This window comes from Theropithecus gelada, chromosome 6 (genome assembly GCF_003255815.1).
Source record: "Theropithecus gelada isolate Dixy chromosome 6, Tgel_1.0, whole genome shotgun sequence".
Taxonomy (NCBI): domain Eukaryota; kingdom Metazoa; phylum Chordata; class Mammalia; order Primates; family Cercopithecidae; genus Theropithecus; species Theropithecus gelada.
The window spans coordinates 70,179,404-70,207,362 of NC_037673.1; the positions used below are offsets into that span (position 1 = coordinate 70,179,404).

The following is a 27,959-nucleotide window of genomic DNA, read 5'->3' on the forward strand; positions in this document are numbered from 1 at the left end:
TCAGTTATCTGGTGGTTGAGCTGAGAGGAGAAAAGTGCTCCCCAAGCTTGGCTTCTCCAGCTTCACCAAAGCCAGGGACCTAAAGGAGAGCGCCAGTGTCGCCAGCGTGAGCGGGCAGCGACCTGGTGCCGGGCTGGCATCCCCAGCCTGTGCACTGGGCCCTTTTCTTTTTCTTTCTTTCTTTCTTTTCTTTTTTTTTATTTTTTATTTTTTTGAGACGGAGTCTTGCTCTGTCACCCAGGCTGGAGTGCAGTGGTGCGATCTCGGCTCACTGCAATCTCCGCCTCCCGGGTTCAAGAGATTTTCCGGCCTCAGCCTCCCGAGTAGCTGGACTACAGGCACCCGCCATCATACTCGGCTAATTTTTGTATTTTTGTAGAACGAGGTTTCACCATGTTGCCCAGGCTGGTCTTGAACTCCTGACCTCAGGTGATCCGCCCGCCTCGGTCTCCCAAAGTGCTGGGACTACAGGCGTGAGCCGCCACGTACGGCCAGCACCGGGCATTTTTCTTACTTTAGCCATCCCGTGTTTGAGGTTGCTGTCTGGGCTCTGCTCCTACCCGAGGGCACCCCGGAGGAAATTCTCGAGGTGGCCTGGGCAGGGCGGGCTGGGCGAGGGCGCGCCCGGGGCCTGGAGGCGGAGTCGGGGGCGGGGCGCGCCGTCATCTGACTCGGTGACTCACCCGCGGCCGCGCTTCCTCTGACCTGGCCGGGCGGAAAGTCGGGTCCCGAGGCTCCGGCTCGGAAAGCAGCCGAGCGGCCATGGAGCTGTGCGGGCTGGGGCTGCCCCGGCCGCCCATGCTGCTGGCGCTGCTGTTGGCGACGCTGCTGGCGGCGATGTTGGCGCTGCTGACTCAGGTGGCGCTCGTGGTGCAGGTGGCGGAGGCGACTCGGGCCCCAGGCGTCTCGGCCGCGCGGGGGCCGGCGCTGTGGCCCCTGCCGCTCTCGGTGAAGATGACCCCGAACCTGCTGCATCTTGCCCCGGAGAACTTCTACATCAGCCACAGCCCCAATTCCACGGCGGGCCCCTCCTGCACCCTGCTGGAGGAAGCGTTTCGGCGGTGAGCGCTCCCGGCCGGGAAGTGTCCTGGGGGAGGGGAGGTGGACCACCCCGGGGCGCTCTGCAGACCCTCACCACCCCACTGCCCAGACGAGGAAACGGCCCCTGGAGCGGGCAGGCGATCTGCCCAGCGCCACACGGACTGAACCCACGCTCTTGCCCCCACCCTCCTACTGCTTCTTAAGGGACACCTTGGGTGCTCAGGAACCCTGGTTTGAGAGCAGGATACTAAGTGGAAGAGGGAGTTTGCTCTGAGGCCTTGTTGGGCAAATGACATGGATGGAGGGGACACCCGGTTCCCCAGCTCCAGAGCTGGGGAGGAAAGTGACAGCTCCTTATTTGAAGGACGTTCAAAGGGATAAGTTACCTGAAGGGCTTAGACAAGCTCTCTTGAGGGACCAGGAATTCCCCAAAGCTGACTGTCATTTATAGGCCAATTTCACCCCCTTGCCTCTCCTCAAATCTCCTGGTAATAACTCAAATGGCGGAAGTCCTCAGTTTCGAGCACTGCCTAAACTCCCCTCTCACCTAAAATCTCTTCCACATAAAATGTGAGATGTTTGCATCTAACTACGTTTCTGCGGCCAGTGGTTAGACAGTATCCAACTTTGTTTCTCAACACCAATCATGTGCCTGCTCTCCCTGCTTCCTCTTTTACAGAGCCCTAGATAGCGCCTCTGTCTCCCTCACCCTTTGGCTGCAGCCAGGGTGAATTTTGTCATGGGAGTCAGCCAATCACACCATAGAGAAGACAGTTTCCCCTGGGGAGATGTTTGAAGAAGCCACACACTGTCCCTTCAGTGTGAGACTTGTGTAGGTAGGACTGTCCTGAAGGCGTATCGTGCCCCGCAGAACTGTAATTTGGTGCTAACTGTACTGCCTCCTGGCATTCCCCAAGCCTGTCGCTGTGCCCAGTAGATACTATAGAGCTTAAGTGTGCTTGCAGGACACTGAACAGGTGGGGAGGAAATGCAAAACTAACTGAACAACGTGTTCTGACCCCAGATAGGACAGGTGCCTAAGCTCAAGCTGAAGAGGCCCGAGATGCTGATGGCAGAGATGGTTCATTCTCTACAATCAGAAGGCTCACGGTTTCCTTCTGTTTTGTACAACTAAATGGGTATTATCAGTCCCTATTTTAGGCACACACACTAATGAGCCTTTGGTATCCAATCTGCTAAGGCCAGAGGGGGGTTAAGATGTAGAATCAAAGTGTTTGGTTGCATTGGGATATTCAGAAAGATTGCATGGAAGGTACACGAAGGTTGTCTCAGAAGATCACGACTAGGGTTGGAAATCTTTTAAAAACAAACACCCTTATTATGTTTGCCTTGGAGTTCAGCTTGTAGAATTGGATTTTCCTTCTGTGTCATACTGCTAAGTAAAACAAGGACTTGGTAATACGCTGAACTGACGATGACAAGAAAGCATAGGTGATGTAAGTTAACAATAGGTAGATAACCAGGACTTGAATCAGCTGAGATGATTTGAAGGCAAGGCTTGGCATTTCAAGGCAGGTGCGGGTGATTACCTGAAGAGTTTGCCTAATTCATGGCCTCTGAGTGGAGCAGCCATTAATTATGCCTGGCGTTATTAGGAAGCAGGTCATAAAATGTATTAGCCCTTATGGCTAAGACGTGAAGGCATGCATGTGAGCATTCTAGGAGCTCAGCACGGGCGGTAGCTATCTCAGAGTAAAAGCACAGTGGAGTTGGAAAGATTTGGAAATATGGGGTGTTCAGAAAGTGTGACGTGGTCAGGAACACACAGCCTGGGCCCCAGATTGTTCAGAATCACATAGCCCCTGTCTCTGAAGAGCCCAAGTTGTATCACAAACCCTGCTTTGAAACAGTATGTTTCTTGCAGGCAGAGAGTTTGGCTGTTAGATGCATAGCTGCTTCTTCAGCTTCTAGGACAGCGTCCATCACATGTTAGTCACTCATTTTAAAAAATAAACAAATAGCTTCACTCCTTCATTTCCTGGAAGGCTAAACTAACCCACATACCTTTGACATACTGCTTCACAGCCCTTTGAGTTTTCTGTTAGAATTTTACTACCTAGGGTCAAGGTTCTAAGCCAGTTTCCAACTCTGATCTCGAAGCTGTTGGCAGCTTTAATTTCCTTTTTTAAAAAATTTTAACTATGGAAAAAATATAAAATTTACCATCTTAACCTTTTGTAAGTATGTATTTCAGTGATCTTAATTTCCTTTTTAATCTGTCAAGGTTTTCTGTCAACACCTTCATCCATTCCATTCTCTCATTGGTTAACTTCCATACACTCCCAAACATGTCACAATTTTCCAACCTCCTCTTCTGCAAAAAAGCGTAAGATGTTCTTACACATAAGTAGCATATATAACCTTCTGGCTTGCCAAAATCTGTAAAATATTTAAACAATTGTCCTGAAGCTTATCCGATCTTTTTTTATTTAGTGCCTTTACATTTTTATTTAATATTCTGATTTTTGGATACCAAAAACAATTGCTCTGAAGCCTATCTGATCTTTTTTATTTAATATTCCCTGGTTTTTGGATACCAACAAAAGGTACCTTTTTTTTTTTTTTTTTTTTTTTGGAGACAGTCTCACTCTGTCACCCAGGCTGGAGTGCAGTGGTGCGATCTCGGCTCACTGCAACCTCCGCCTCCCAGGTTCAAGTGATTCTCCTGCCTAAGCCTCCCAAGTAGCTGGGATTACAGGTGCCCGCCACCATACCCGCTGATTTTTTTGTATTTTTAGTAGAGATGGGGTTTCACTGTGTTGGCCAGGCTGGTCTTGAACTCATGACCTCATGATCCTCCCACCTTGGCCTCCCAAAGTGCTGGGATTACAGGCGTGAGCCACCACGCCTGGCCAACAAAAAGTTAATTTTAAAGGCTCTGATGAGAATTCTGGACTTTCTTTTGGGGGTTTATATATAAGCTAGGATACTTTTGTAGGAAGGTAACAGGAACCCTGACTCAATCTGGCTTAAACAATAAGAAAACTTACTTCACACATTAGGATGTCCAAAAGTAGGAATGTATTTAGGGCAAGTTGACTAAGTGACTCAACAGTGTTACCAGGGATCCATATTCTTTCCATCTCTGCTCTGTCCACTTTAGTGTAGCAGCAACTGGTCCAGCTCTCACAGAGAAACAAAGTTTTCTTGTGATTTGCTCAGAAGAACTCCCCCTAACCCCCACATCCTATCACTGGGCAGAATTGGTTTTTCATTCCCAAGAGTGATGGATTACCATGATGGTTTCATTATTGGTTATTAACAGGGGCTTCATATGTCACTTCGGAGTGTGGGGAAGCTTTTGAAATTCCCATGCCTGAATCCCATTCTCATAGATTCTGATTCGGAAGGCGTGGACATTAGCATTTTCGAAAAACTTCCCAAGTGATTCTAATGTACAACTTAGGGTGAGAATCTCTAGTTGGACTTATAATGGGCAGCATGGATTTGAGGCGTTAACTGCAATGTTACTAGCACATCCATTTTTAAAATTTGGCTAAAATCCTTTTAAAATGTGTTTACATTTATTTCTCAAACAGATATCATGGCTATATTTTTGGTTTCTACAAGTGGGATCATGAACCTGCTGAATCCCAGGCTACAGCCCAGCTTCAGCAACTTCTTGTCTCAATCACCCTGCAGTCAGAGTGTGACGCCTTCCCCAACATATCTTCAGATGAGTCTTGTAAGTACCTCTGCAATGTGAGTGTATTATAGCCCAGGTGCTCACTGACGGACTTCAGTGCCAAAAACTGGCTCCATGTTAGGAACCACTGTGAGTTCTCAACCAGTGAGTTTATGATTCCTATTTTAAAAATAACCTTTAAAGTCTGATTATAAAAGTAGTACATAGCCTTTGTGGAAAATTTGTAAGTACAGTAAGTGTAGAAGAAGAAGAAATAAATCACTCATAGTCCCAGCAGACAGAATTAATCACTGTCACTTTAGGTGTATTTTTTTTTTTTCCAGAGTAAAACATTTAAACATTTTACATAGACATAAATACAAACATGATAAGCATTGAGATGAAAATGGCAGTAATTCTGTACATGTGCTTGTATTTTTGTTATATTTTTGTATCATGCTTTTTTGCAAAATACATTATAAACATGAATTTCACTAGTTTTCTGTGACATCATTTTCAATGGCTGAATAATGTTCTGTCACTGTATGGATAAGCTGAATTGGCTAATCTCTTTTGAACATCTAGGTAATTTCTTAACTTTTGTCTTTGAAAACATCTGTTTGTATCCATGATCTCTATTTATAATCTATAATTTTACAAAAGATAATGCAGAGCTTGGGGGAGAGGGTGGGTACAGCAGTTTCATTTGATTGACAATATAATCGACTTTTAGCTGTATGATTTTGTCCTTGTTGTTACCTAAAACATTATTCTCTAGGGCTTTTCCCAAATTGTTTTAGAACAAACAAGTGGACGTGCCTTTTCTGTAGGGTATACTGCCTGAGAATAATGTGGAATTGCACCAAGGCATCAAAGAAGAGCAGTATAAGGATATGTGTAATATAAGATTCGTGCAAGAGACAGCAGACAGGGGAACTGAGTGTAAAGATAGAGGCCGGGCACTGTAGCTCACACCTGTAATCCCAGCACTTTGGGAGGCCGAGGTGAGTGGATCAGTTGAGGCCAGGAGTTCAAGACCAGCCTGGCCAATATGGTGAACCGCATCTCTACTAAAAAATACAAAAAGTCAAATATGTTGGTGCACACCTGTAATCCCAGCTACTCGGGAGGCTGAGGCAGGAGAATCACTTGAACCCAGGAGGCAGAGGTTGCAGTGAGCTGAGATCATGCCGCTGTACTCCAGCCTGGGGGACAAAGTGAGACTGTCTCAAAAAAAAAAAAAAAGATAGGATGCCACAAATTTAGAGCAAAGAGCAACTCCATTACCCCCAGACTGCCTCACAGTTAAGTACATGTCTTCATCCTGCTGGTTTAGATGAGATTTCTCAATAATACATCTCTTTGAAAAACAGCTTGCTTTCTCTTCAATTCTGTAGCTCTTCTTAGAAAAGAAATAGGAAAATTCACCAACGTCAGGTATCATTTCAGTTGATACTCAGCACTGACACCACGTGAAGTAGCATTTGCAACCTGAATTGAGATGAAAATGGTCATTATGTTGCCAAGGAATCTTTGCTGTCCTTTGGCAATACAGATAACAGATTGTAAATTCCACAAAATGAAATTTCGAGACTGGAGAGTCATAGCTTATCTTTCAGTCAGTTCTACAAACCCTCTTTATTCTGAAAGGGAAGTTTCTTGATACAAGGTGATTGTGAAATTTTTGGCTGAAGAATAAACTAGTTTTTAGTCTTTAAACTAGTTGATGATGATGATAAAAGTAACACATATGAATGGAAATAAGATATCAAACATCCAGAGTGGGAGGACATGTTGGAGGAGGTGACAATGTTAAAGCACCACTATTTATTAAAAATAAAAATATGCATGCCCTGAGGAGTGGACTAGTTTTTACTGCAGATAAATGGACACATAAATCAAGGATGTTTGATTCTGTTTCCCTGTAATGTGAATAATTGTCAACAAAACTCAATATCCATCAATAGAGGAATGGCTGAATGCATCTTGTCAATCTTTACTCAATAGTATGATCACAACAGTTAAGAATAAAGAAGCAATATTACAGAGAACACACATGGAGAACTGCCAAGTTAAACTGCTGAGTTGAACAAAGGAAGCTGTATAATTATGTATAGGGGTGGACCCCATTTATATATCAACACACACGTAAAGCAATACTATTCTCCTTCCATGTATATCTATGTCAAGCCTAAGAAAGGCCCGATAAGTATTTCCTCTGAGGAAGGTAGGAGGAGTTGGGTGAGTATCTCAAAGGAGATTTTAGCCTTATCTATAATGTATTGTTTTTAAACAGAATATATAGATACGTTATTTGTATATTCACCCTCCAAAACAAATGTATTTATGGTGCAAAAAGATACAGAATGGGCTAACTGAAAAGTCAGTGATATCATTCCTTTCACACTTCAGGGGAGTAATCGTTGTTAACACTAATAACTTGGTTGTGAAGTAAAAATGGAAATTCTGTAGCTATGTGTTCATATATTTAGAAAACCAAATTTCTAATTGTTATATGTATTTTCCACTGAGTTGAATTAGTCCTTTTTAATATCAGCCAGTTGTCAGCTATTAGAAAATAATTGGTATTAAGTATATGTAATATATTAGTGTTTTTGAGGTGACTCTGTCTATTTCTGGAAGATCTCAAAACTAGAATGTGGCAAAAAAAAAAAAGTTTTTAAACAGTGACCAATGGAGCAGTGAGCTCTAGGTAGCTGATTAAGAATTTGATACAGGTGGGGTGAAGTAGCTGACACCTGTAATCCCAATACTTTGGGAGGCTGGGGCTGGTAGATGGCTTGAGCCCAGGAGTTCAAGACCAGCCTGGCAACATGGCAAAACCTCGTCTCTACAAGAAAAAAGAAAAATTAGGCATGGTGACACATGCCTACAGTCCCAGCTACTTGGGAGGTCGAGGCTGCAGTGAACCGTGATCATGCCACTCCACACCTGCCTGGGCAGCACAGTGAGACTGTCTCAACAACAACCCAAGAATTTGCTATAGATGTAGAGGAAACATAATTAGACTATGCTCATAAATAGCAATATAGTTCTTAGCCTGGCACTGGCTGACTTATCTAATGGAATGTGGTTATCTAATGGAAAAGGCTATCTTGTCAGAAGACTGTCACCTGAGATGCTCGCACTATTGATAGAGCACTTTTGCCTACCTGCAGCTAACTATTCTGTGAGTATCTGAATGGTGGTGGTGGTAGAAGGTGATAAACCAGCATAGAGGACACAGTATTAAATCATTAACCACCAGCCCTTAAGCATCTTTGCTGTGGCAAAGTCCACAGCTGTTACACCCTTTAGCTTTCAATCTCTTTACCATCTGTGGGTTTACTATGTCTGGTTGATTCCACTCCAGACCTCTCTAAAAGACTAAGTGACTATTGGGCCAACCTTAGAATGTGTTTCAAAGATTGAAAGATTAGCCTCTCACCAGAAGCAGCTAACTGGAGTTCCATTCTGGATGATGTGAACTTTTAATTGAGTGGGACAAAGCTAAACTAAGCTAAAGGGATTTGGAGAGTAAGTCTTAAGGCAGGTTTGGATGATACTGAGGGAAGGTGGGTACAGGGCAAGTAGAAAATTCTGAAGGCAAAAGAGTGGAGATAACTCTCTGGCCTCAAAGGGAATAGATTTGAGTGACACCTAGGACATTACCAAGGATTAGTAGGAACTGAGGAATTTTTGCATTTTCAACTATTAGCTTAACTAAGACCCTACTCTGTTGAGAAGTTGGAGAGACTAACTCTCTTGGGAAGATGAAGAAACATGGAGATGACACCCAAATTCCTGTCTTGAGTGACTCAAGTGACTGGATGGTGGTGCTGTGACTCACTGAAATGAGGAACGCAGAAGGCCAGCAGGTTGAAGTGTGCGGAGGAGGGAGGGAAGAGTTCTGTTGCGGCATGTGGAGTTGAAGGAATCCACAGGACATCCAAATGGAGATGTACAGGAGGCAGTTAGAGAAACAGGTCATGTGCTTGGGAGAAAATAATAGTCCAGAAATATCAGTGACATGTTTAGGAAACTTATTGTGTGTCATTGAGGGATTAACAAAAGTATGTGTGTGATTTTAAATCTCCAATACAGATACTCTACTTGTGAAAGAACCAGTGGCTGTCCTTAAGGCCAACAGAGTTTGGGGAGCATTACGAGGTAAGTTTCGTGCAGTTTCACCGTTACTTTCCAGTAAAGGAAAATTTTCAGTTGGTGCTTTGTGAGATCAAGCACAGCAAACCTTTGCTGCCTTGGATCCTTTACAGAATGCTTGGTTATGTAGTTCCAAAATTATTTCCATTGAACATATACTTCGTAAAGCATGGGAGAGGTCGGCACAGTGGCTCACACCACTTTGAGTCAGCACTTTGAGAGGCTGAGGTGGGTGATGATTGCCTGAGCTCAGGAGTCTGAGACCAGCTTGGGCAACATGGCGCAACCCCATCACTACAAAATACACAAATTAGCCGGGCATAGTGGCGTGGACCTGTAGTCCCAGCTACTCTGAACGCTGAAGTGGGAGGATTGCTTGAGCCCAGGACGTTGAGGCTGCAGTGAGCCTAGATCACACCACTGCATTCCAGCCTGGGCAACAGAGCAAGACCCCTGTCTCAAAAAAATACAAGTAAATAAATATAGCATGGGAGAAAACTCATTTGACCTCTCAAAAACTGTTTGAAGGTTATTACATTCCTACAGTGCTGTAATTCACTGATGCTCTTGGGACTGTAATGTTTATAGCACTACACATGGCCCCAACCTGTTCTGATGAGGGAATTTTGTTTCAGCTATCGCTTCTGTTGACTCCAGAAGCAAGCATCTCTCTTCCCTAATTTCAAATTCCTGTGGATTTAGAAGCATAACTAAGTTTGTATAAGGAGCAGTATAAAAGGCAAATGTGCTATTGAGTTGGTTAGAGGCAGTGGGCAGGGAGTAACTTGAAAAGCTTTTCCTGAGAATTTCAGGGTCTGAACTTCAAAGTTTGACATCAGGACATTTGCTGTTCAAAAGTTTCTTTTATCTTTCTAGGCAGATAAGATACTGTACTGACTTCCAAATAGAGTTTTTAGAAATGGAATTTTAAAAAATATGAACTAACCCAATTTATAGTCATTAAAATAAAGGCTTGGGGCCGGTCGTAGTCATTCACACCTGTAATCCCACCACTTTGGGAGGTCCAGGCAGGCAGATCACTTGAGGTCAGGAGTTCGAGACCAGACTAGAGATGGTGAAACCCCATCTCTACTAAAAATACAAAAAAAAATTAGCCCGGCATAGTGGCGCGTGACTGTAATCCCAACCACGTGGGAGGGTGAGGCAGGAGAATTGCTTGAACCAGGGAGAGGGAGCTTGCAGTGAGTTGAGCTGGCACCACTGCACTCCAGCCTGGGCGACAGAGCGAGACTCCGTCTCAAAAAAAAAACAAAATAAATAAACATTTGGAATTTGACTCAGAGTGTTACCTAAAATAATCATTGTTATGCTATATATTTTTATACCATAAGAAGATTATAATTTTATTCAAAATAGAATATGAAAATATCTAGAGATTTACCACAAATGTAATTTTATTTATGTATAATGTTAGTGATTTTAAGCTTTTTAAGTTTTTTTTAGTCCGATCTGCCTGTCTTGTCTGCGTCTGCTAAGGAGAAGAGACACTTACTGATGTTTGTTCTGATCCATACCAAAATAAAGAACTCTAGCAAGGCTGGGCACGGTGGCTCACGCCTCTAGTCCCAACAGTTTTGGAGGCCGAGGTGGGTGGATCACTTGAGGTCAGGAGTTGGAGACCAGCCTAGTGAACACAGTGAAACCCCATCTCTACTAAAAATACAAAAATTAGCCAGGCGTTATGGTGCATGCTTGTAGTCCCAGCTACTTAGGAGGCTGGGGCAGGAGAAGTACTTGAACCCGGGAGGCGGAGGTTGCAATAAGCTGAGATCACGCCGCTGCACTCTGTCCTGGGTGACAGAGCGAGACTCCATCTCAAAAAAAAAAAAACCAAAACAACAACAACAAAAAACCAGTCTTGCGAGTATGCAGTGGCTAGATTTCTAGTCCAAGAAGTCCATATTTTCTGTTTACCATCAGACTTTCGGAGTAGTGTACTCTAAACTGATCATTATTGAATGTAGTGTCACTTAACAGAAACTTTCAAAGTTATTCTTCCCAGCATGAACCTGTACTTGACGAGGTTGGGGAGAGAGGAAGGCATAGGAAAGATGATTGTACTGTTCTTAGGATAAAAATTCCCTGGCTATATAGCTGTCAGCTAGAATGAGGAATCTGAATCAAGTCAAGGCCATTTAGAAGAATTAGGCTGTCAACTGGTATATTCAGGGAATAATCCACTTGAGTAAAAAATGTTCAGAAGTTAGTCTTTGCAGTTATAAGTAAAACGCTGTATATTGTAAATTGGCCTTTATTTATAGTTTCATCGTTTTTCCAGCCATTTTTCCCTGTTACATTTAGGTACCTTCTAAAAGTGACTATATTTGATTATAAAAATTCTCTCATAATGCTATAAATTTATTAAGAAACTGGTATTTTATTAAATTACTATTCTTCTTTTGTGTATATTGAAACAAACCCCAGGGTATGGGTACAATGAAGTAAAGCACTTTTATTAGATGAGTAGAGAAGTGCAATGGATTTTTTTTTTTTAATTTGGCTTTGATTTTAGAAATTATGGTAGAGGCTGTAGGTGTAGGTATAACGATATATTTTAGAGGATACAGGTATAACACTATATTTAATTATATTTGCCTTACCTGGTTATGAGTCTGGTTGAATAATATAGCTTTTATCATCTCAATTTGTTTATAAATTAATGCAATAAATTTTACTTTCCTCAGGTTTAGAGACCTTTAGCCAGTTAGTTTATCAAGATTCTTGTGGGACTGTAAGTATGATTATTATGTTACTAAAAATTGTTAGACAAATTACTAATAGAAAAAAATGTAACCTGTTTAGCTGTTGTTTCCTGAAGGTTTCTTTTCCCCAGATATTTATCTTAGCTGGTAAATGTAAATTTCATACTTTTTATTGTTCTAAATTAATATTTTATGAAATGCTTGTATAAGTAGCTGTAGTCTTCACTGAGTTCAAGACAACAGAAAATTCTAAAACTAAACCAAAATTTTGTTTTGTCTTATAGTTCACCATCAATGAATCCACCATTATTGATTCTCCAAGGTTTCCTCACAGAGGAATTTTGATTGATACATCCAGACACTATCTGCCAGTTAAGATTATTCTTAAAACTCTGGTAAGTAAGTACTTCATTCTAATCCATCGTCTATTCTGAAGGTGTCTCCTTTGTGTTGTAACTTTACGTTGGTTACTATTGGTAGGTTGGAACGGGGGAATTTGTATAAGCACCGGACATTCTTTCCTCAGTCCCTAGTGTATTTCCTCAGCTGTGATGTGGAGGTCCCCTTGAGAGTCACCCTCCTGTTTTCAGTGCGAGAGCCATGTATAACACGTATTTAGCCAAGACTGTAAAGAGAAAGTTTAAACACTGCCCATTGGCCCTTTACATATACTCCCTTTTCTCAAATCATGTGTCTAGACTTTTGGTTAGGAATACATGGCCACCCAGGTGCGGTGGCTCACACTTGTAATCCCAGCACTTTGGGAGGCTGAGGCAGGTGGATCACCTGAGGTCAGGAGTTCAAGACCAGCCTGGCCAACGTGGCAAAACCCCGTCTCTACTAAAAATACAAAAATTAGGCGTGGTAGTGTGTGCCTGTAATCCCAGCTACAAGGGAGGCTGAGACAGGAGAATTGCTTGAACCCTCCCAGGGTGGAGGTTGCAGTGAGCCGAGATCGCACCACTGTGCTCCAGCCTGAGAGCAAGACTCCATCTCAAAAAAAAAAAAAAAAGAAAACATGGCCACCATACTTCTAGTTAGTGCCCTTTAAATTTTGTGACCTCCTCTTACTTTTTTTGTAAGTGGCATTAGAAAGGAGTCCAGGTGCTGCTTTATACCTAGGGAACTATTCCAAAGGAATACAGAACCTCCGGGGTGGTATGGGTTAGGAAGAAGGTTGACAATAACTGTTTTCTCCTATGGGCTTTTTTTTATTGGTTAATCCCCACCATCACCTGCCAATTTGTAGGGGTGGGGAGGTTTCCTCCCATGTTTTTTTGCACCTTCACCTGATCATTTATGATGACACTATGCTATATGCTATTTTAAAATTGTTATTTTTTTTTTAGTTGAAGTCTCAGTCTCTCGTCAGGTTGGAGGGCAGTGGTGCGATCTTGGCTCACCGCAACCTCTGCCTCCCAGATTCAAGCAATTCTCCTGCCTCGGCCTCCCAAGTAGTTAAGATTACCGGTGTGTTGCCACCACACCCCGCTAATTTTTGTGTTTTCAGTAGAGATGGGGTTTCACCATGTTGGCCAGGATGGTCTCGATCTCTTGACCTTGTGATCTGCCTGCCTCACCCTCCCAAAGTGCTGGGATTACAGACATGAGCCACCACGCCCGGCCTAAAAATTATTTTTACATTCACATTATACTCTGCAATTTTTCTCCAAAAGACACTCTTGTCACTTTTAAGAAATAAATGCTTAGTGTAAAAAGTTTAAACAATATAAATATGCAAAAATAGGCAGGCATCCCATAATTTCATTTGCCAAAGATCGACATACATTTTTATGTCCTACTTATCTCATTTTAGACTTAAAAAATGAATATATTAGGCAGGGTACAGTGGCTCACGCCTGTAATCTCAGCACTTTGGGAGGTGGAGGCAGGCAGATCATTTGAGGTCAGGAGTTCAAGACCAGCCTGACCACCATGGTGAAACCTGTCTCTACTAAAAATACAAAAAATTAGCCAGGCATGGTGGTGCACACCTGTAATTCCAGCTACTTGGGAGGCTGAGGCACAAAAATCACTTGAACCTGGGAGAGGGAGGTTGGAGTGAGCCAAGATTACGCCACTGCACTCCAGCCTGGGTGACAGAACGAGACTCCATCTCAAAACAAACAAAATGAATATATTAACATATACAATGTGACTTTTTAAAAAACTTAAATTAGACCATACTTTTGCTACCCCCCACACCTCCCCCCACTTTTTTTTTTTGTGAGACGGAGCCTTGCTCTGTTACCCAGGCTGGAGTGCAGTGGCACAATCTTGGCTCACTGCAACCTCTGCCTCCCGAGTTCAAGTGATTCTCTTACCTCTGCCTCCCAAGTAGCTGGGATTACAGGCGCCCGCCACCACACCTGGCTAATTTTTGTGTTTTTAGTAGAGATGGGATTTCATCATGTTGGTCAGGCTGATCTTGAACTCTTGACTTCAAGTGATCTGCCTGCCTTGGCCTTGCAAAGTGATGGGATTACAGATGTGAGCCACCGCACCTGGCCTTTGCCACTGTTTTAACAGTTGAATATTTCACTTTTTTTAACTAGTCTCATGCTGATGGACATCTAAGTTAATTTATTATCAATGCTACTGCAGAGTGTTTTTACACATACATATTTGTACGCTTGTCAAGATTATTTCTTGAGGATAAATTCTTAGAAGTGGATTTCCGGGCTTAAGATGTATATATTTTAATTTTTGGTACATTTTAACTTTTGGTATATACTGTCAGGCTGCCTTCTAGACAGGTCGGTCATAGCCACATATGCTTGGCCAACAGTGTGGTACATCTTTGCCACGTTTGTTGCTGATCTAATGATAAAATATATCTCCTTGTTTTAATATGCACTTCCTTGCTTTTTAGTGAATATAAGCCTTTTTTTTTTTTTTTACTTTTTAGTTATTTGTATATTTTATATTATAAACTGTAAGTTTCTTTTTCTTTTTTTTTTCTTTTTTTTTTTTGAGACAGTCTTGCTCTGTGACCCAGACTGGAGTGCAGTGGCCCGATCTTGGCTCACTGTAATCTGCCTCCTGGGTTCAAATGATTCTCGAACCTCAGCCTCCTGAGTAACTGGGATTATAGGCATGCACCACCACCGGCTAATTTTTTGTATTTTTAGTAGAGACAGGGTTTCGCCATGTTGCCCAGGCTGGTCTCAAACTCCTGAGCTCAGGCAGTCTGCCCACCTTGGCCTCTCGAAGTGCTAGGATTACAGGCATGAGCCACTGTCCCCAGCTGTATGTTTGTTTTCTATGTTTACTTTGTCATCTTTGAAGATAAGATTCAGTTATGCCTTTTTGGCAGGAATAAAGCAGAAAGGATGCTGTGTTCTTCTCAGTGCATATCAGGTGACACCATGTCTTATTTATTTTATATCTGGTATTGTTCACTTATAACTTGCCTAAGATGTCATCTGCCAGGTTTTTCCACTGTGATGTCAATTAAAAGCGTTTCATACTTAACAAGTAATTAAGTATCTTGTGGGAAGAGATCTTGAGACCGTGTAAAATCCCATTCTTCAGCCAGCATTCACTCACTAGTTTTAGCATCCACAGATGGTTCTTGCCTAAATCAGTTATTACTAAGGTAGCTACCCAGTGGTGATGTTTCTAATTCCATCATTCCTTCTATCATTTATTACTTGGCATTTACGTGTAAGGTAGAGCAATCCCTTCTCTTTTATTTAAGTATTCATTATTTTTATCAGTGTTGACTCATGGGTTACTATGTTATTCAGGATTGTAATCTTGTTACTTTCCCTGTTTTTTGTTTGTTTGTTTGTTTTTTGTTTTTCTGAGATGGAGTTTTGCTCTTGTTGCCCAGGCTAGAGTGCAATGGCGCGGGCTCAGCTCACTGCAACCTCCGCCTCCCAGGTTCAAGTGATTCTCCTGCCTCAGCCTCCTGAGTAGCTGGGGTTACAGGCATCCACCACCACGCCCCGCTAATTTTTGTATTTGTAGTAGAGACGAGGTTTCACCATGTTGGCCAGGCTAGTCTCGAGCTCCTGACTTCAGGTGATCCACCTGCCTTGGCCCCCCAAAGTGCTGGAATTACGGGCGTGAGCCACCGTGCCCGGCCACTTTCCCTGTTTAATAGTCAAATTATCTCAGCTTTGGTCACTGGAAGTCCTTCAAGTTGCCTCTTATATCCCTTGCAGGTTCCCTTTAATCTTGGAGCACTTTCTTTCTTTTTGGCACATGATGTTCCAGGCCTGTCTTCCCTGTCCCAGTCTTTTCTGTGTCCTCAGACTTTTCTTCAGGGAACCCTTTTAGTGGTGAACAACATTTTGAAACCAGTATCTAGGCTCTAGGTGTGCTCATTGCTACTAGGGTGTCACTGTAGACCCTCTGAGCAGAGACAGCTAGAAAACGTGTGTACCTATGTATGTATACATTTATATGAACATACACACATCTTTTCCGATTTTTTATCTGTTTATATCAGGAGTTGGCAAACTGTAACCCAAAGGTCAAATCCAGTTCACTATCTATTTTCACAAACATGGGGTTTTGGTCTCGCTGTCACCCCCAGGCTGGAGTGCAGAGGTATGAGCTCAGCTTACTGCAGTCTCAACCTCCTAGGCTCAAGCAATCCTCCCACCTCAGCCTCCAGAATGGGTGGGACTACGGGCATGTGTCACGATGCCCGCCTAATTTCTTAAAAATTTTTTAGTAGAGATGAGGTCTCACTATGTCATGCAGGCTGGTCTCAAACTCCTGGGTCCAAGCAATCTTCCTGCCTCAGCCTCCCAAAGTACTGGGATTACAGGTGTGAGCCACCATGTCTGGCCTCACAAATAAAGTTTACAGGAATATAGCCACATACATTTGTTTACATATTGTCTCACTCTACAATTGCAGAATGGAGTAGGTGTAACAAACTCTCTGGCTTGCAAAGCCAAAATATTTACTGTCTAGCCCTTTATGTAAAATGTTTGCCAACCCCTAGTCTATGTTAAAAACCATGAGTTTGTATTAATAAGCTCAATTCCAATTAACACCTCTATTTCTAGCACCCTTCTCTGAGAGTGAAGATCCTCCTTTAATCCTCAATATATTTATCTGCACAATCCCCTTTTATGTAAAAGATTTCCTAACTCCATCAGCCAAATCCCTTCAGCCTTGATGAAGAGGGAGTCTTTAAGTTTTGATGATCTTGTTGGACAAATCTTCTCCCTTACTATTTTTCATCTTTTAAAAGTAGTGTTTATGTTTTATATAAATATTATATTGGTTATTCCTCTAGAGTATACATAAAATTAATAACTCAATTCACCCAAAAATTTCTCTGGGAGAATTGTATTGAGTTTGCAATGAAATTCTTGGTTGGGACTCAAATTTCAGAACTGTGGGAATTATAAGTCCTGGTACTTAAATGAATGCCCCATTTTCCCTTTGCTCTATTCCCAAACACAGTGGCAGCCAAGAACCATTTTGCATTCTTGGCAGTCCCCTACATACTTGGAATTTATAAGCTTGCTCTCCTCCCATAGAGCAAAGTTACAACTCACAGTCTAGAATAAATACATCTCCAGAGGCTTTTTGTATACTGACGTGTCATGTGAAGTATGTATGATGAAGAATTTCTATTTCTTCTCATTCTTTCTTCGCTGAAAAATAAATTTTAGCCAAATCCCAGCACTTTGGATGGCTTCAGCCCAGGAGTTCCAGACCAGCCTGGGCAACATGGCAAAACCCTGTTTCTACAAAAAATACAAAAATTACCTGAGCATGGTGGTGGGTGCCTGTAGTCCCAGCTACTCAAGAGGCTGAAGTGGGAGGATCACTTGAGACTGGGAGGTCAAGGCTGCAGTGAGCCAAGATCGTGCCACTGTACTCCAGCCTGGATAACAGAGTGAGACTGTCTCAAAAAAAAAAAAAAAAAAAAAATTATTTTTAAAGGAAGCAGACGTATTGGAAGCAATTCCAAATGTAGATAGGTAATATGGATTGTATATGATACCTGCAGTATATAATTTTTAAATATGTTTGCTTGCAGGATGCCATGGCTTTTAATAAGTTTAATGTTCTTCACTGGCACATAGTCGATGACCAGTCTTTCCCATATCAGAGCATCGCGTTTCCTGAGTTAAGCAATAAAGTGAGTAAATTGTATTTGTACTCTGTCTACAAAAACGCTGGGTATAGTTTCATTACAAGTTTGTAACTTAAATGTTTGTTCTTATGGATAGAATCAAAGTGTAAAAATCAGATGTTTATGGTTTTTAATTTTTTTTGGCTGTGACTTAGCATTTTACATCCATAAAACTGTTTTTTGTTACTGTTATAACTGTTACTGTAATTGTTATTGTGAATATAAACAATCTCTGGGGAAGTATAAATCAAAATTTAACACCTTAAGGTAGAATCCCTGAATAATTCTCAAATTACATATGGTTAAGATAATATGTTTATCAAGTTGTCCAACAGTGTATTTGTTTTAAACATAATTGTTTGGAAATCCATAAATGACTATTTTTCTCTGAGAAACTACATGAAGTAGGGAATTTTAGAGGTGAGAGTGTTTTCTTAGAAAATAATGGTAGTCTCAGTTAACAGTGTTCAAATTGACTGTATTACGGACCAGTGGAGCTGGGAGGGACCCTCAGTGTCCCCTAGTTTAATATCCCTGTAATACAAAGAAGGTACCTGACATCCAGAGAAGTGATGCGCCTTGTCTAAAGTTGTGGTTAGGATGGGACAGAGCCAGGAGTCTAAATTCTGTCCTCTGGCCATAATTCCAAAACTTTCTCCAATGTTATGTATGTAGGCTAAAATGTGCTAACAGCACTTATGTTTTTGTTTCCTTTTGTTTTACTTTTTATTATGGCAAATTTCAAACATATACAGATATAGAATAGTTTAATGAATTCCCATGTTCTGATCACACAGGTTCAAACATGAATACATGGTCAATCTTGTATCACTTAAACTCCTGCAGACAAGCCCTGCCCCATCCTGTTGTTTTGAATAAAATCCATCATCATATCTCACTGTCAAAAGGCCCGTTCTTTAAGAAAAAATAACCATAATACATGATTGCAGCTAAAAAATTAACAGTAATCTAGACAGCCAATCAGTGTTCACATTTCTCCAAGTGTCTTTTCCTCTTATTTAAAAAATTATTTTAAAAAATTTGCAGTGGGATACAAATAAGCTCCATAATTGTGGTGAGTTAATATGTCTAGTAATTCTCTTTTGATCTATGGGTCCCCTCTTCCCACCTTTTTCTCCTGTAATTTGTTGTTGAAGAAACTGAGTCATGTGTCCTACAGTTTCCCACAGTCTGGGTTTTGCTGATAGCACCCCATAGTGTCAATTAACATGTCCCTGTATTTACTATAAACTGGCAGTTAAATCTAGTCTTGATAGAAATTTGATATGCGGTGCTGGGAGACAAGACTACTTTTCCGCCATTGAGCACTTATAGCCCATAGTTTGAGAAATGTGCTAAGGAACAGCTTTGATAGAACTTTAGTTACAATATTGAGTTCTAATTTTTCAAGTGACCTATAAAGGGACTGAGGTAATCATTAAAAACCAAGTCACTTATTACAGAGTCTATATGGGAATTTTTCAAGCTGATAGTAATTCAAGCTGATAGTCCTTTGCAGGACAATAGCTATGCTTTGTAATAAGGTGTACATTTTGACTCTAAAATTGACAAGAGCAGTGTTTTCAGAAGTCTCACTTTGGAGACATTTGTTTTGTTGTATGCCTACATGGAAGTTGAAACAGCATGATAGTAGACACTCTTGAAACAGGAGGCACTGATGGAGACAGATATTTCTACCAGTAAATCTGGGATTAGCCCAAAGTATACTGAGAATTTATTGCTAAAATATGGTAAACAAATGATTTGACAAAAGCCCCAAAACGGCTATCATCCTTTGAGTATGTGTGACTTAGTAGAAATTTTCTTTCGGAAATTTCCTACTCCTGAAACTATGGCCCTATATTATTTTTAAATGAGTCCTCTAATATCACATTAAACTAATATGTGAAAAAATTCGCTGTCAGATATCAAATGCAAGCACAATTGTTATAGTGAAAAAATTCATAGTGAAAAACTTCGCTGTCAGATATCAAATGCAAGCACAATTTTTAATTTCCAGGATCAAATCTACATTGTACATTTTAACTTGAATAAATATGACTTTTACAGGGAAGCTATTCTTTGTCTCATGTTTATACACCAAATGATGTCCGTATGGTGATTGAATATGCCAGATTACGAGGAATTCGAGTCCTGCCAGAATTTGATACCCCTGGGCATACACTATCTTGGGGAAAAGGTAAGGAGTTGTGTTTTATTTTATCTTATTTTTTATTTTTTGAGATGGAGTCTTGCTCTGTCACCCAGGCTGGAGTGCAGTGGTACAATCTTGGCTCACTGCAACCTCCACCTCCCAGGATCAAGCAATTTTTCTGCCTCAGCCTCCTGAGTACCTGGACTACAGGCATGCGCCACCATGCCCAGCTAATTTTTGTTTTTGTTTTGTTTTTTGAGACGGAGTCTCGCTCCGTTGCCCAGGCTGGAGTGCAGTGGCGTGATCTTGGCTCACCGCAACCTCTGCCTCCCAGGTTCAAGCGATTCTCCTGCCTCAGCCTCCTGAGTAGCTGGGACTACAGGCGCCCGCCACCACGCTAATTTTTTGTATTTTTAGTAGAGACCATTTTAGCCAGGATGGTCTTGATCTCCTGACTTCATGATCGGCTCGCCTCGGCCTACCAAAGTGTTGGGATTATAGGCGTAAGCCACTGCGCCTGGCCAGGAGTTGTATTTTATAAGTTGCAAAAGTAAATATTTGAGGTACTGCATTTATTTTATGACCTAGTGTTTGCTCATTTAGTTCTTAATTGTGATTGGTCTATCAGTAACGCTATTGACAGATACAATTCAGTAACTACTATGTGTCTACTGTGAGCAAGTCATTGTGATTAGGTACTGCCTAAAGTATAAAAAAGGGAATAAAAGAAAACAAAAAGTGATTACAAAAAGTAGAACATAAGTGAATTCAAGAAATGGTTTCATAGATGAGGTGACACTTAAAATGCTTTTGAGTGATCACAGAATATATTCACGTTTCTGGTAGAGGAAATGGCATAAGGAAAGGCGTGCAAAAAGTGTAAGATATGCTTGACAGGTATGTAGCTGGAGTAGAGTGTAGCAGAGTAGGAGGCATTATAGGGTGATGATTAGAACTTTGGCTTTGGAGCCAGACAGCTTGGGTTTGAATCTTGCTTCTGCCATTATAAACTAGGTGACGTTGGGCAAGTTACAATATCTCATCTTCAGTTTCTCCATCTCTAAAATGAGAATTAGTAGTAGCTATCATGTAATTTTTTTGAGAATTAAATAATGTAAAGCACATAGCACAGTACCAACATTTATAATTGCTCAATATTATTAGAGTAGACATGGGGAATAGTGAGAGGTAAATCTGGAAGAGTACATTAGAGGGTCTTTGGTGAGGAATGTGAACTTCATCAGGACACACTGGAAACCAGTGAACATTTCTGAGCAGAGGAGTAACATGATGGGAACCACACTTTTGGAAAACCTTTGGGAAAGTGACAGATTGGAGTTCTGGACCAGGAGGGTGATAGTGGGAATGGAAAATAATGGACAGAACTGAGAGACATTCTGGAACTATCCATGGAACTTGGCAACTGATGCACTCCAGGAGAGAGAAGAGGTATATACTCTAGGATGATGATGGTACCCTTGCTAGAATACGAAAATCAGAAGCTAGAGAAAGGGAGCTTAGGGACTGCAGATGTTGTGTTTTGTTAGCTTGTATTTGAAGTACAGTTAGGATTTCCAGTTGTATCCAGCATGGAATTTGAAATACGAATTGAAGCTCAAGAAAAAGGGTTGAGGCAAACTGAAGATTTAGGAGTTAACATTTGACATAGATAAAATCTCAGATATAATGGGAAACAAAGAGGCAAAGAGAACAGGATTCAGGAAACATTTCCTTCTTATTTGGAAGAAATTACTAGCTCTTAGTAAACATGCTCATCTTTTGTGTATATAATCTTGTAGCTTCAATAAAATGACATAATAAAATCATGCGGAAAACCAGATCTTTATAATGAGTTCACTTCTTTTAAAAAGAATCTTAATAATATTTTCTTCTAGGTCAGAAAGACCTCCTGACTCCGTGTTACAGTAGACAAAACAAGTTGGACTCTTTTGGACCTATAAACCCTACTCTGAATACAACATACAGCTTCCTTACTACATTTTTCAAAGAAATTAGTGAGGTGTTTCCAGATCAATTCATTCATTTGGGAGGAGATGAAGTGGAATTTAAATGTTGGTAAGATGATTCCTTAAAACCTCTTTAAAAAAAAAAAAAAAAAGAGGCTGGGTGCGGTGGCTCACGCCTGTAATCCCAGCACTTTGGGAGGCCGAGGTGGGAGGATCATGAGGTCAGGAGTTCAAGACCAGCCTGGCCAACACAGTGAAACCCAGTCTCTACTAAAAATACAAAAATTAGCTGGGCTTGGTGGCAGGTACCTGTAATCCCAGCTACTCAGGAGGCTGAGGCAGGAGAATATCTCGAACCCGGGAGGAAGATATTGCAGTGAGCTGAGATCATGCCACTATACTCCAGACTGGGTGACAGAATGAGACTCCATCTCAAAAAAAAAAAAAAAAAAAGAATGAAAAACCTGTTGCATTGAAGTAGCTGTAGAGGGCTCCACACCGTAAGGAAGACTTAAGAGTAACATGCCTGCTTGTAAGGGTTTAAATTGGGCAACATGACTCCTGAGATGGTAGATTTTTGTAGAATGTACATTTGGGTGGTATGGCAAAGTAAAGCTTAAGGAAAAACAAGATGCAGAAGAAAATGGAGATTCAAAAAAAGACTACTGTGAAATGAGAACAACTTTAGTGAAAGAGGGCAATCGATGATTAAATAGGAAAGATTTTTCAAATAAAAATTCTCTCTGCAAATAGCTTTGAATGGAGGAGAAAGGTGGTAAGGTAAAGAAAGCCATTTTTACAGGAAGTCAGCTTCTTGAAAACACTGTTTGCAATGGATAATTAAGATAACTTGTAATTAAGTTTTTAGGCTTTTTACTACCTACAAACTTTAATAGTTTTAAGTCTGCACAACTGATATTAAGGATATATACTGCTTTAAATAATAAAGTGAGCATATCAAACTTCTAATGAAATTTTAATCACTTTTTGCTGTAGGGAATCAAATCCAAAAATTCAAGATTTCATGAAGCAAAAAGGCTTTGGCAAAGATTTTAAAAAACTAGAATCTTTCTACATTCAAAAGTAAGTTGTTTGAAAGCCTATTTCTGTTTTTATTAATGCTTTTTGTAAAAGTTTATTTAGTAATGTGCTTTATTTTTACATTTTCTCTACATCCTTTGCCTAAGTGTAGATGTGAAAAATCACTAAAGGAAGCAGTACCTACTGCTTGTTTTAAATAAGTAACATGGTGACTCCAAGTATTTTCCAATACCTGTTGAAATATAGGAAAGCAGTCATCTGTTCTAAAAATGCAGCTTGGGCTGGGCATGGTGACTCACGCCTGTAATCCCAGCACTTTGGGGGGCCAAGGCAGGCAGATCACCGGAGGCCAGGAGTGTGAGACCAGCCTGGCCAACATGGTGAAACCCCATCTCTACTAAAAATACAAAAATCAGCCAGGCGTGGTGGTGGGTGCCTGTAATCCCAGCTACTTGGGAGGCTGAGAGAGAATCTCCTGGGAGGTGGAGGTTGCAGTGAGCCAAGATCACACCACTGCACTCTATACTCCAGCCTGGGCAACAGAGTGAGACTCTGTTTCAATCAATCAATCAATCAATAAAACTCAGCTTGAAGCCCTGGCTACCCTGTGAAGTCTTCACTACCATCCAGCCCCCGGAATTCATTCCATTTTGTCAATTCCAGGAGCATTTATTTTACTATATAGCTGTGCTACCCAGTATAGTAGCCATAGCCACAGGTGTCTGTCCATATGTAAATTAATTAAAATTAATGAAAGTTAAAAATTCAGCTACTCAGTTGCATTAGCCACATGTCAAGTGTTCAGTAGCCAGCTGAGGCTAGTGACTGCCATACTGAGAAGTGCATATATATACATTTCCATCCCAGGAAGTTTTACTAGACCATGCTGCTCTCTACAGGGATTGGCAAACTTTTTCTGTAAAGGGCCAGAGAGTAAAGATTTTAGGCTTCATGGGCCACGTACAATTTTCTTTTAACTTAAAAAAAAAAAAAACAAATTTTAAAACTTAAAAAAAAATGCTTTACAAATATAAAAACCATTCTTAGCCCATAAGACATACAAAAACAGCCTGCAAGCTGTAGTTGCCAACCCTTATGCCGTACCATTTATTTGGCAAGCCCAGGTTCCAGCCTTTGCCTATTCAGCTTTTTGTGTGATGCATTTAAATTTTATTTATCTGCAGAGCACCTGGCATTGTCTAAATATCTGTAAATATTTGTGGACTGATTGTCAGCAACTTTTACATGTAATTTATGTGATATGACAGGCTAGATCATGGTCCTTATCATTTTAAGACAGCCATAAAATTTTAAGAGATTGCTGCTTATACAATTTCCTGAGTTGCCTACCAACTCAATTTGAGGCCACTTCTTAGGGGTATGTTTAACTCATTCATTCAGCAAATAATTATTAAACCCCCAAACTACGTTAGGTTCTATATCATGTGCTAAAAAGGGGGAACTACTTGTGACACTTCCCAACTTTAGCTGCTTCTGCTATAAAGCTGTACTATACGGAAAGGCACCTCTCAAAATGCAAGAAATCCTTGATAGAAAAATACATGTTTTAAACATATTGTTAAGCTTGTGATCTAAAATAACTATAATTTTTTTGTAATACTAGGGTTTTGGATATTATTGCAACCATAAACAAGGGATCCATTGTCTGGCAGGAGGTTTTTGATGATAAAGTGAAGGTGAGCATTGTGAAGACTGCATCTGATCAATGTAAGAGAATTATTTTTCTTGGGGCAACTGGGAATTTGCAAGTCTAACTACTAGTATTACCTTTCCAGTGTGGTTAGTGACCACTTTGGACCTCATAGTTCCAAGGTAAGTTTGGTAGAAATGAGACTAAAATGCAAGTCTCAGCCTTAGTTAACTGAACCTAAGTAGTATCCATATATAAGCAAAAGTTAAATATCCAAACTTAAGGTTGATGAAACTTTTCATTTTAAGTCCCTAAAATGAATATCACATGGCACTAACTCTGAAGGGGAAAAAGGAAGTGCAGATTTTTTTTTAAGGATCTTAGAAAATTATGTTCCTAGTAATAATGCCTTAAACTTTCATCTACTATGTTCTACGCCTAATAATATGTATTGCAATTTGTAACGTTAATAGCTTGCGCCAGGCACAATAGTTGAAGTATGGAAAGACAACGCGTATCCTGAGGAACTCAGCAAAGTCACAGCATCTGGCTTCCCTGTAATCCTTTCTGCTCCTTGGTACTTAGATTTGATTAGTTATGGACAAGATTGGAGGAAATACTATACAGTGGAACCTCTTGATTTTGGTGGTAAGTGAAGCAGTTGGTCCAAGTGTTGTGAGTTACTGTGAAGCTGATGGTAAGTGAAGCAACCAGTTACCTTTGTTTTATGAGTTTTCTTCCCTAACCTCCCACCCCAAAAATCCTTACCTAGATATCACCTACCACCTACCTATCTTTTATGTTTGATCCTTGATTTTATGTACTTTTTTTTAAGCTCAGTATCATTTTAAACTCTCAAGAAACCATATAGTTGCCTAAATTCAAGAACTTCGAAAGTATTATAGATCCCCCTAGATTTTATCTCCATTTTCAATGATGACTCCTCACTCTCTACATTCTAAAGCTATTTGATTGCATTAACCTTATATGCCCTCTTCTGAACTGCTTCTCCAATGTAAGACACCTAACCAAAGCTACAGTTTTAGTTCAGTGGATTTCAGGCTGTGTTGTCTTAGGATTCTGAGGAGTAGAATCCTTGGTGGATGGGACATCTGAAGGGTGGAGCTTCAGGCTTTCAGATCTCCTTCCTAAAGAACACTCTACTTTGTCCAATTTTGTACATCAACCTTTAGTACAAAATCCTTGAAAAAGGATTTTGGTATTTAAAAACGTTTCAGAACCATAGGTCTTATTAATTGGTAATTTTATATGCAATGAATTTTATGAGGATCAAAAAGTGTTAATTACTGATTTTTAAAAAGCATTAAGTGGCTGGGTGCAGTGGCTTACGCCTGTAATCCCAGCACTTTGGGAGGCTGAGGCAGGTGGATCATGAGGCCAGGAGTTCAAGACCAGCCTGGCCAAGATGGTGAAACTCCATCTCTACTAAAAATACAAAAATTAGCCGGGCGTTGGGGTGGGTACCTGTAATCCCTGCTACTCGGGAGGCGGAGGCAGAGAATTGCTTGAACCCAGGAGGTTGCAGTGAGCCAAGATTGCGCCACCACACTCCAGCCTGGGTGACCAAGCGAGACTCCATCTCAAAAAAAAAAAAAATTAAGTATTCAATTTTTGTTTTAAATGCCAAGAGGTAGAAATTAAAGGCAGGAATGGTCACAGTCCACTAAAAAACTAGTATTCCAACTTATGTTCCCTGGCACACTACTAAATAGATAACCAGGGATTTGAAAAATGGTTTCCGGTGTCCAGAAAAGTTTGCATACAACCAAAATAAAACTGTTTAATACTGGCCCACTACGTTAATCTATGGGGCTAACACACACTGTGAACCATGGGTCAGGGCTGGGAATAAAGTTTGCAACCATTATTTTTTGGGAGGGGGAAGAGGGGCCACCTTTTTTGTGCCACAACCATTAACATCTCCCAAGGTCTTGCTGACCACAGGAGAGAAATGTTGCCCTAGGATAAAGACAGAGGAAACAAATCTTGATGAAGAAATTAATATTGCCTCTGTGCACAAGCTTTGAGCTTCTGAACTTATATCAATTCAATGATTTTAATTTAGGTACTCGGGAACAGAAACAACTTTTCATTGGTGGAGAAGCTTGTCTATGGGGAGAATATGTGGATGCAACTAACCTCACTCCGAGATTATGGTATGGGATTTACATGATAACATTTGAGTTAAGAATTAAAGTGCCTTAGCTTTCCTTCTCCATCTAAACACAAAAGTACTAAACATAAACTGCTTGGGGGGATGTGTGGTTTAAATTTTAGGCCTCGGGCAAGTGCTGTTGGTGAGAGACTCTGGAGCTCCAAAGATGTCAGAGATATGGATGGCGCCTATGACAGACTGACAAGGCACCGCTGCAGGATGGTCGAGTAAGAAATATTTGTTTCTCAAGCTAGGATACTATTAAGTCCAGTGTGATTTTTAGCCTTCCAATTCAGTGTTAGCTAGTTTCTTTTGCTATAAATAGAAATGTGTGTTACCTAAGAAATAATAATTAGAAGAAACCAGGAATTATTTTTTGTAGGTAATAATACCTGTAAAGAAGATATACTCAGACTTACAACTGTTTTATAGATACAAAAAATTTTGGTGTAACTTCGAACTCCATCTTGAGTTGCTTTAATTTTCTTCCCTTATTTTCAGTAATGCTGTGATTTAGTGATTCTAATGTAAATTTCTAAGATGACATAAATGATACCTAAAATATCTTTATTCATGTTATCTATCTACAGACGTGGAATAGCTGCACAACCTCTTTATGCTGGATATTGTAACCATGAGAACGTGTAAAAATGAAAGGGAAAAAGGCACAGCAATCTGTACTACAGTCAACTTTATTTTGAAATCATGTAAAATAAGATATTAAGACTTTTTTGAATAAAATATTTTTATTGATTGGACCTTTGACCCTCTTATTTCTTATTACATATAGAGGCCTGGCATCTTTCTTGAGATAAGCTTAAAGACACAAAAGAAACACAACTTCGTGATAGCACTCTTCCGAAGAGTTGAGTGTTTGCTACTAATAGTAATAACTTCATAGATGAACAGCATGATTCAGGTACAGTGGCTTTAAACATCAAAGCATATTTCTCATTAAATTAAAACGGGTGGCTCCAGCGCCACTATCTAAGCTTAAGTTATATCTTTTATCTAGTTCTCTGAATGTACTGAAACAGTACTTTATTTGTGCAATAAAAATTGTTCTTACTGAAAATGAAGTAGCTAGGTGCTCCTGAATTTCTCTCAAAAACTAAAACATTTAGGTCAAACCACTTCTCCGGTTGAGCAGTGTATTTTGATCTTGAGAATTCATGGCTTGATAAGTAGATAGTTCTAAGGCAAAAGTAGCTGAGCCTGATGTTAGCGTTCGAAGCACAGTTGAATAACCCTAAGAAAAATAATTTAGGTCATTTATATTATCAAATTTA

The 27,959-nt window shown here is 40.6% G+C and overlaps 2 protein-coding genes across 4 annotated transcripts in view; one reads left to right on the forward strand and one right to left on the reverse strand.

Moving 5' to 3' along the window:
- Positions 1 to 658: 658 nt before the first annotated feature.
- On the forward strand, positions 659 to 27,426 carry HEXB (hexosaminidase subunit beta). Its single transcript, XM_025389125.1, has 14 exons — positions 659 to 1,061; positions 4,602 to 4,747; positions 8,792 to 8,857; positions 11,557 to 11,603; positions 11,859 to 11,969; positions 17,585 to 17,686; positions 19,751 to 19,880; positions 21,731 to 21,911; positions 22,799 to 22,885; positions 24,468 to 24,540; positions 24,968 to 25,142; positions 26,581 to 26,671; positions 26,793 to 26,897; positions 27,261 to 27,426. The coding sequence occupies exons 1-14, from the start codon at positions 763 to 765 to the stop codon at positions 27,316 to 27,318; spliced, it is 1,671 nt and encodes a 556-aa protein (XP_025244910.1). The 5' UTR covers positions 659 to 762; the 3' UTR covers positions 27,319 to 27,426.
- The window catches only part of GFM2 (G elongation factor mitochondrial 2), a 48,084-nt gene continuing 47,469 nt past the window's right edge, over positions 27,345 to 27,959 (reverse strand). For all 3 annotated transcript variants that reach the window (XM_025389122.1, XM_025389121.1, XM_025389120.1), the window contains one exon: positions 27,345 to 27,919. In XM_025389122.1, coding sequence (XP_025244907.1) covers positions 27,791 to 27,919 — 129 coding nt within the window. In that variant the 3' untranslated portion in view covers positions 27,345 to 27,790. The remainder of the gene's footprint in view (positions 27,920 to 27,959) is intronic.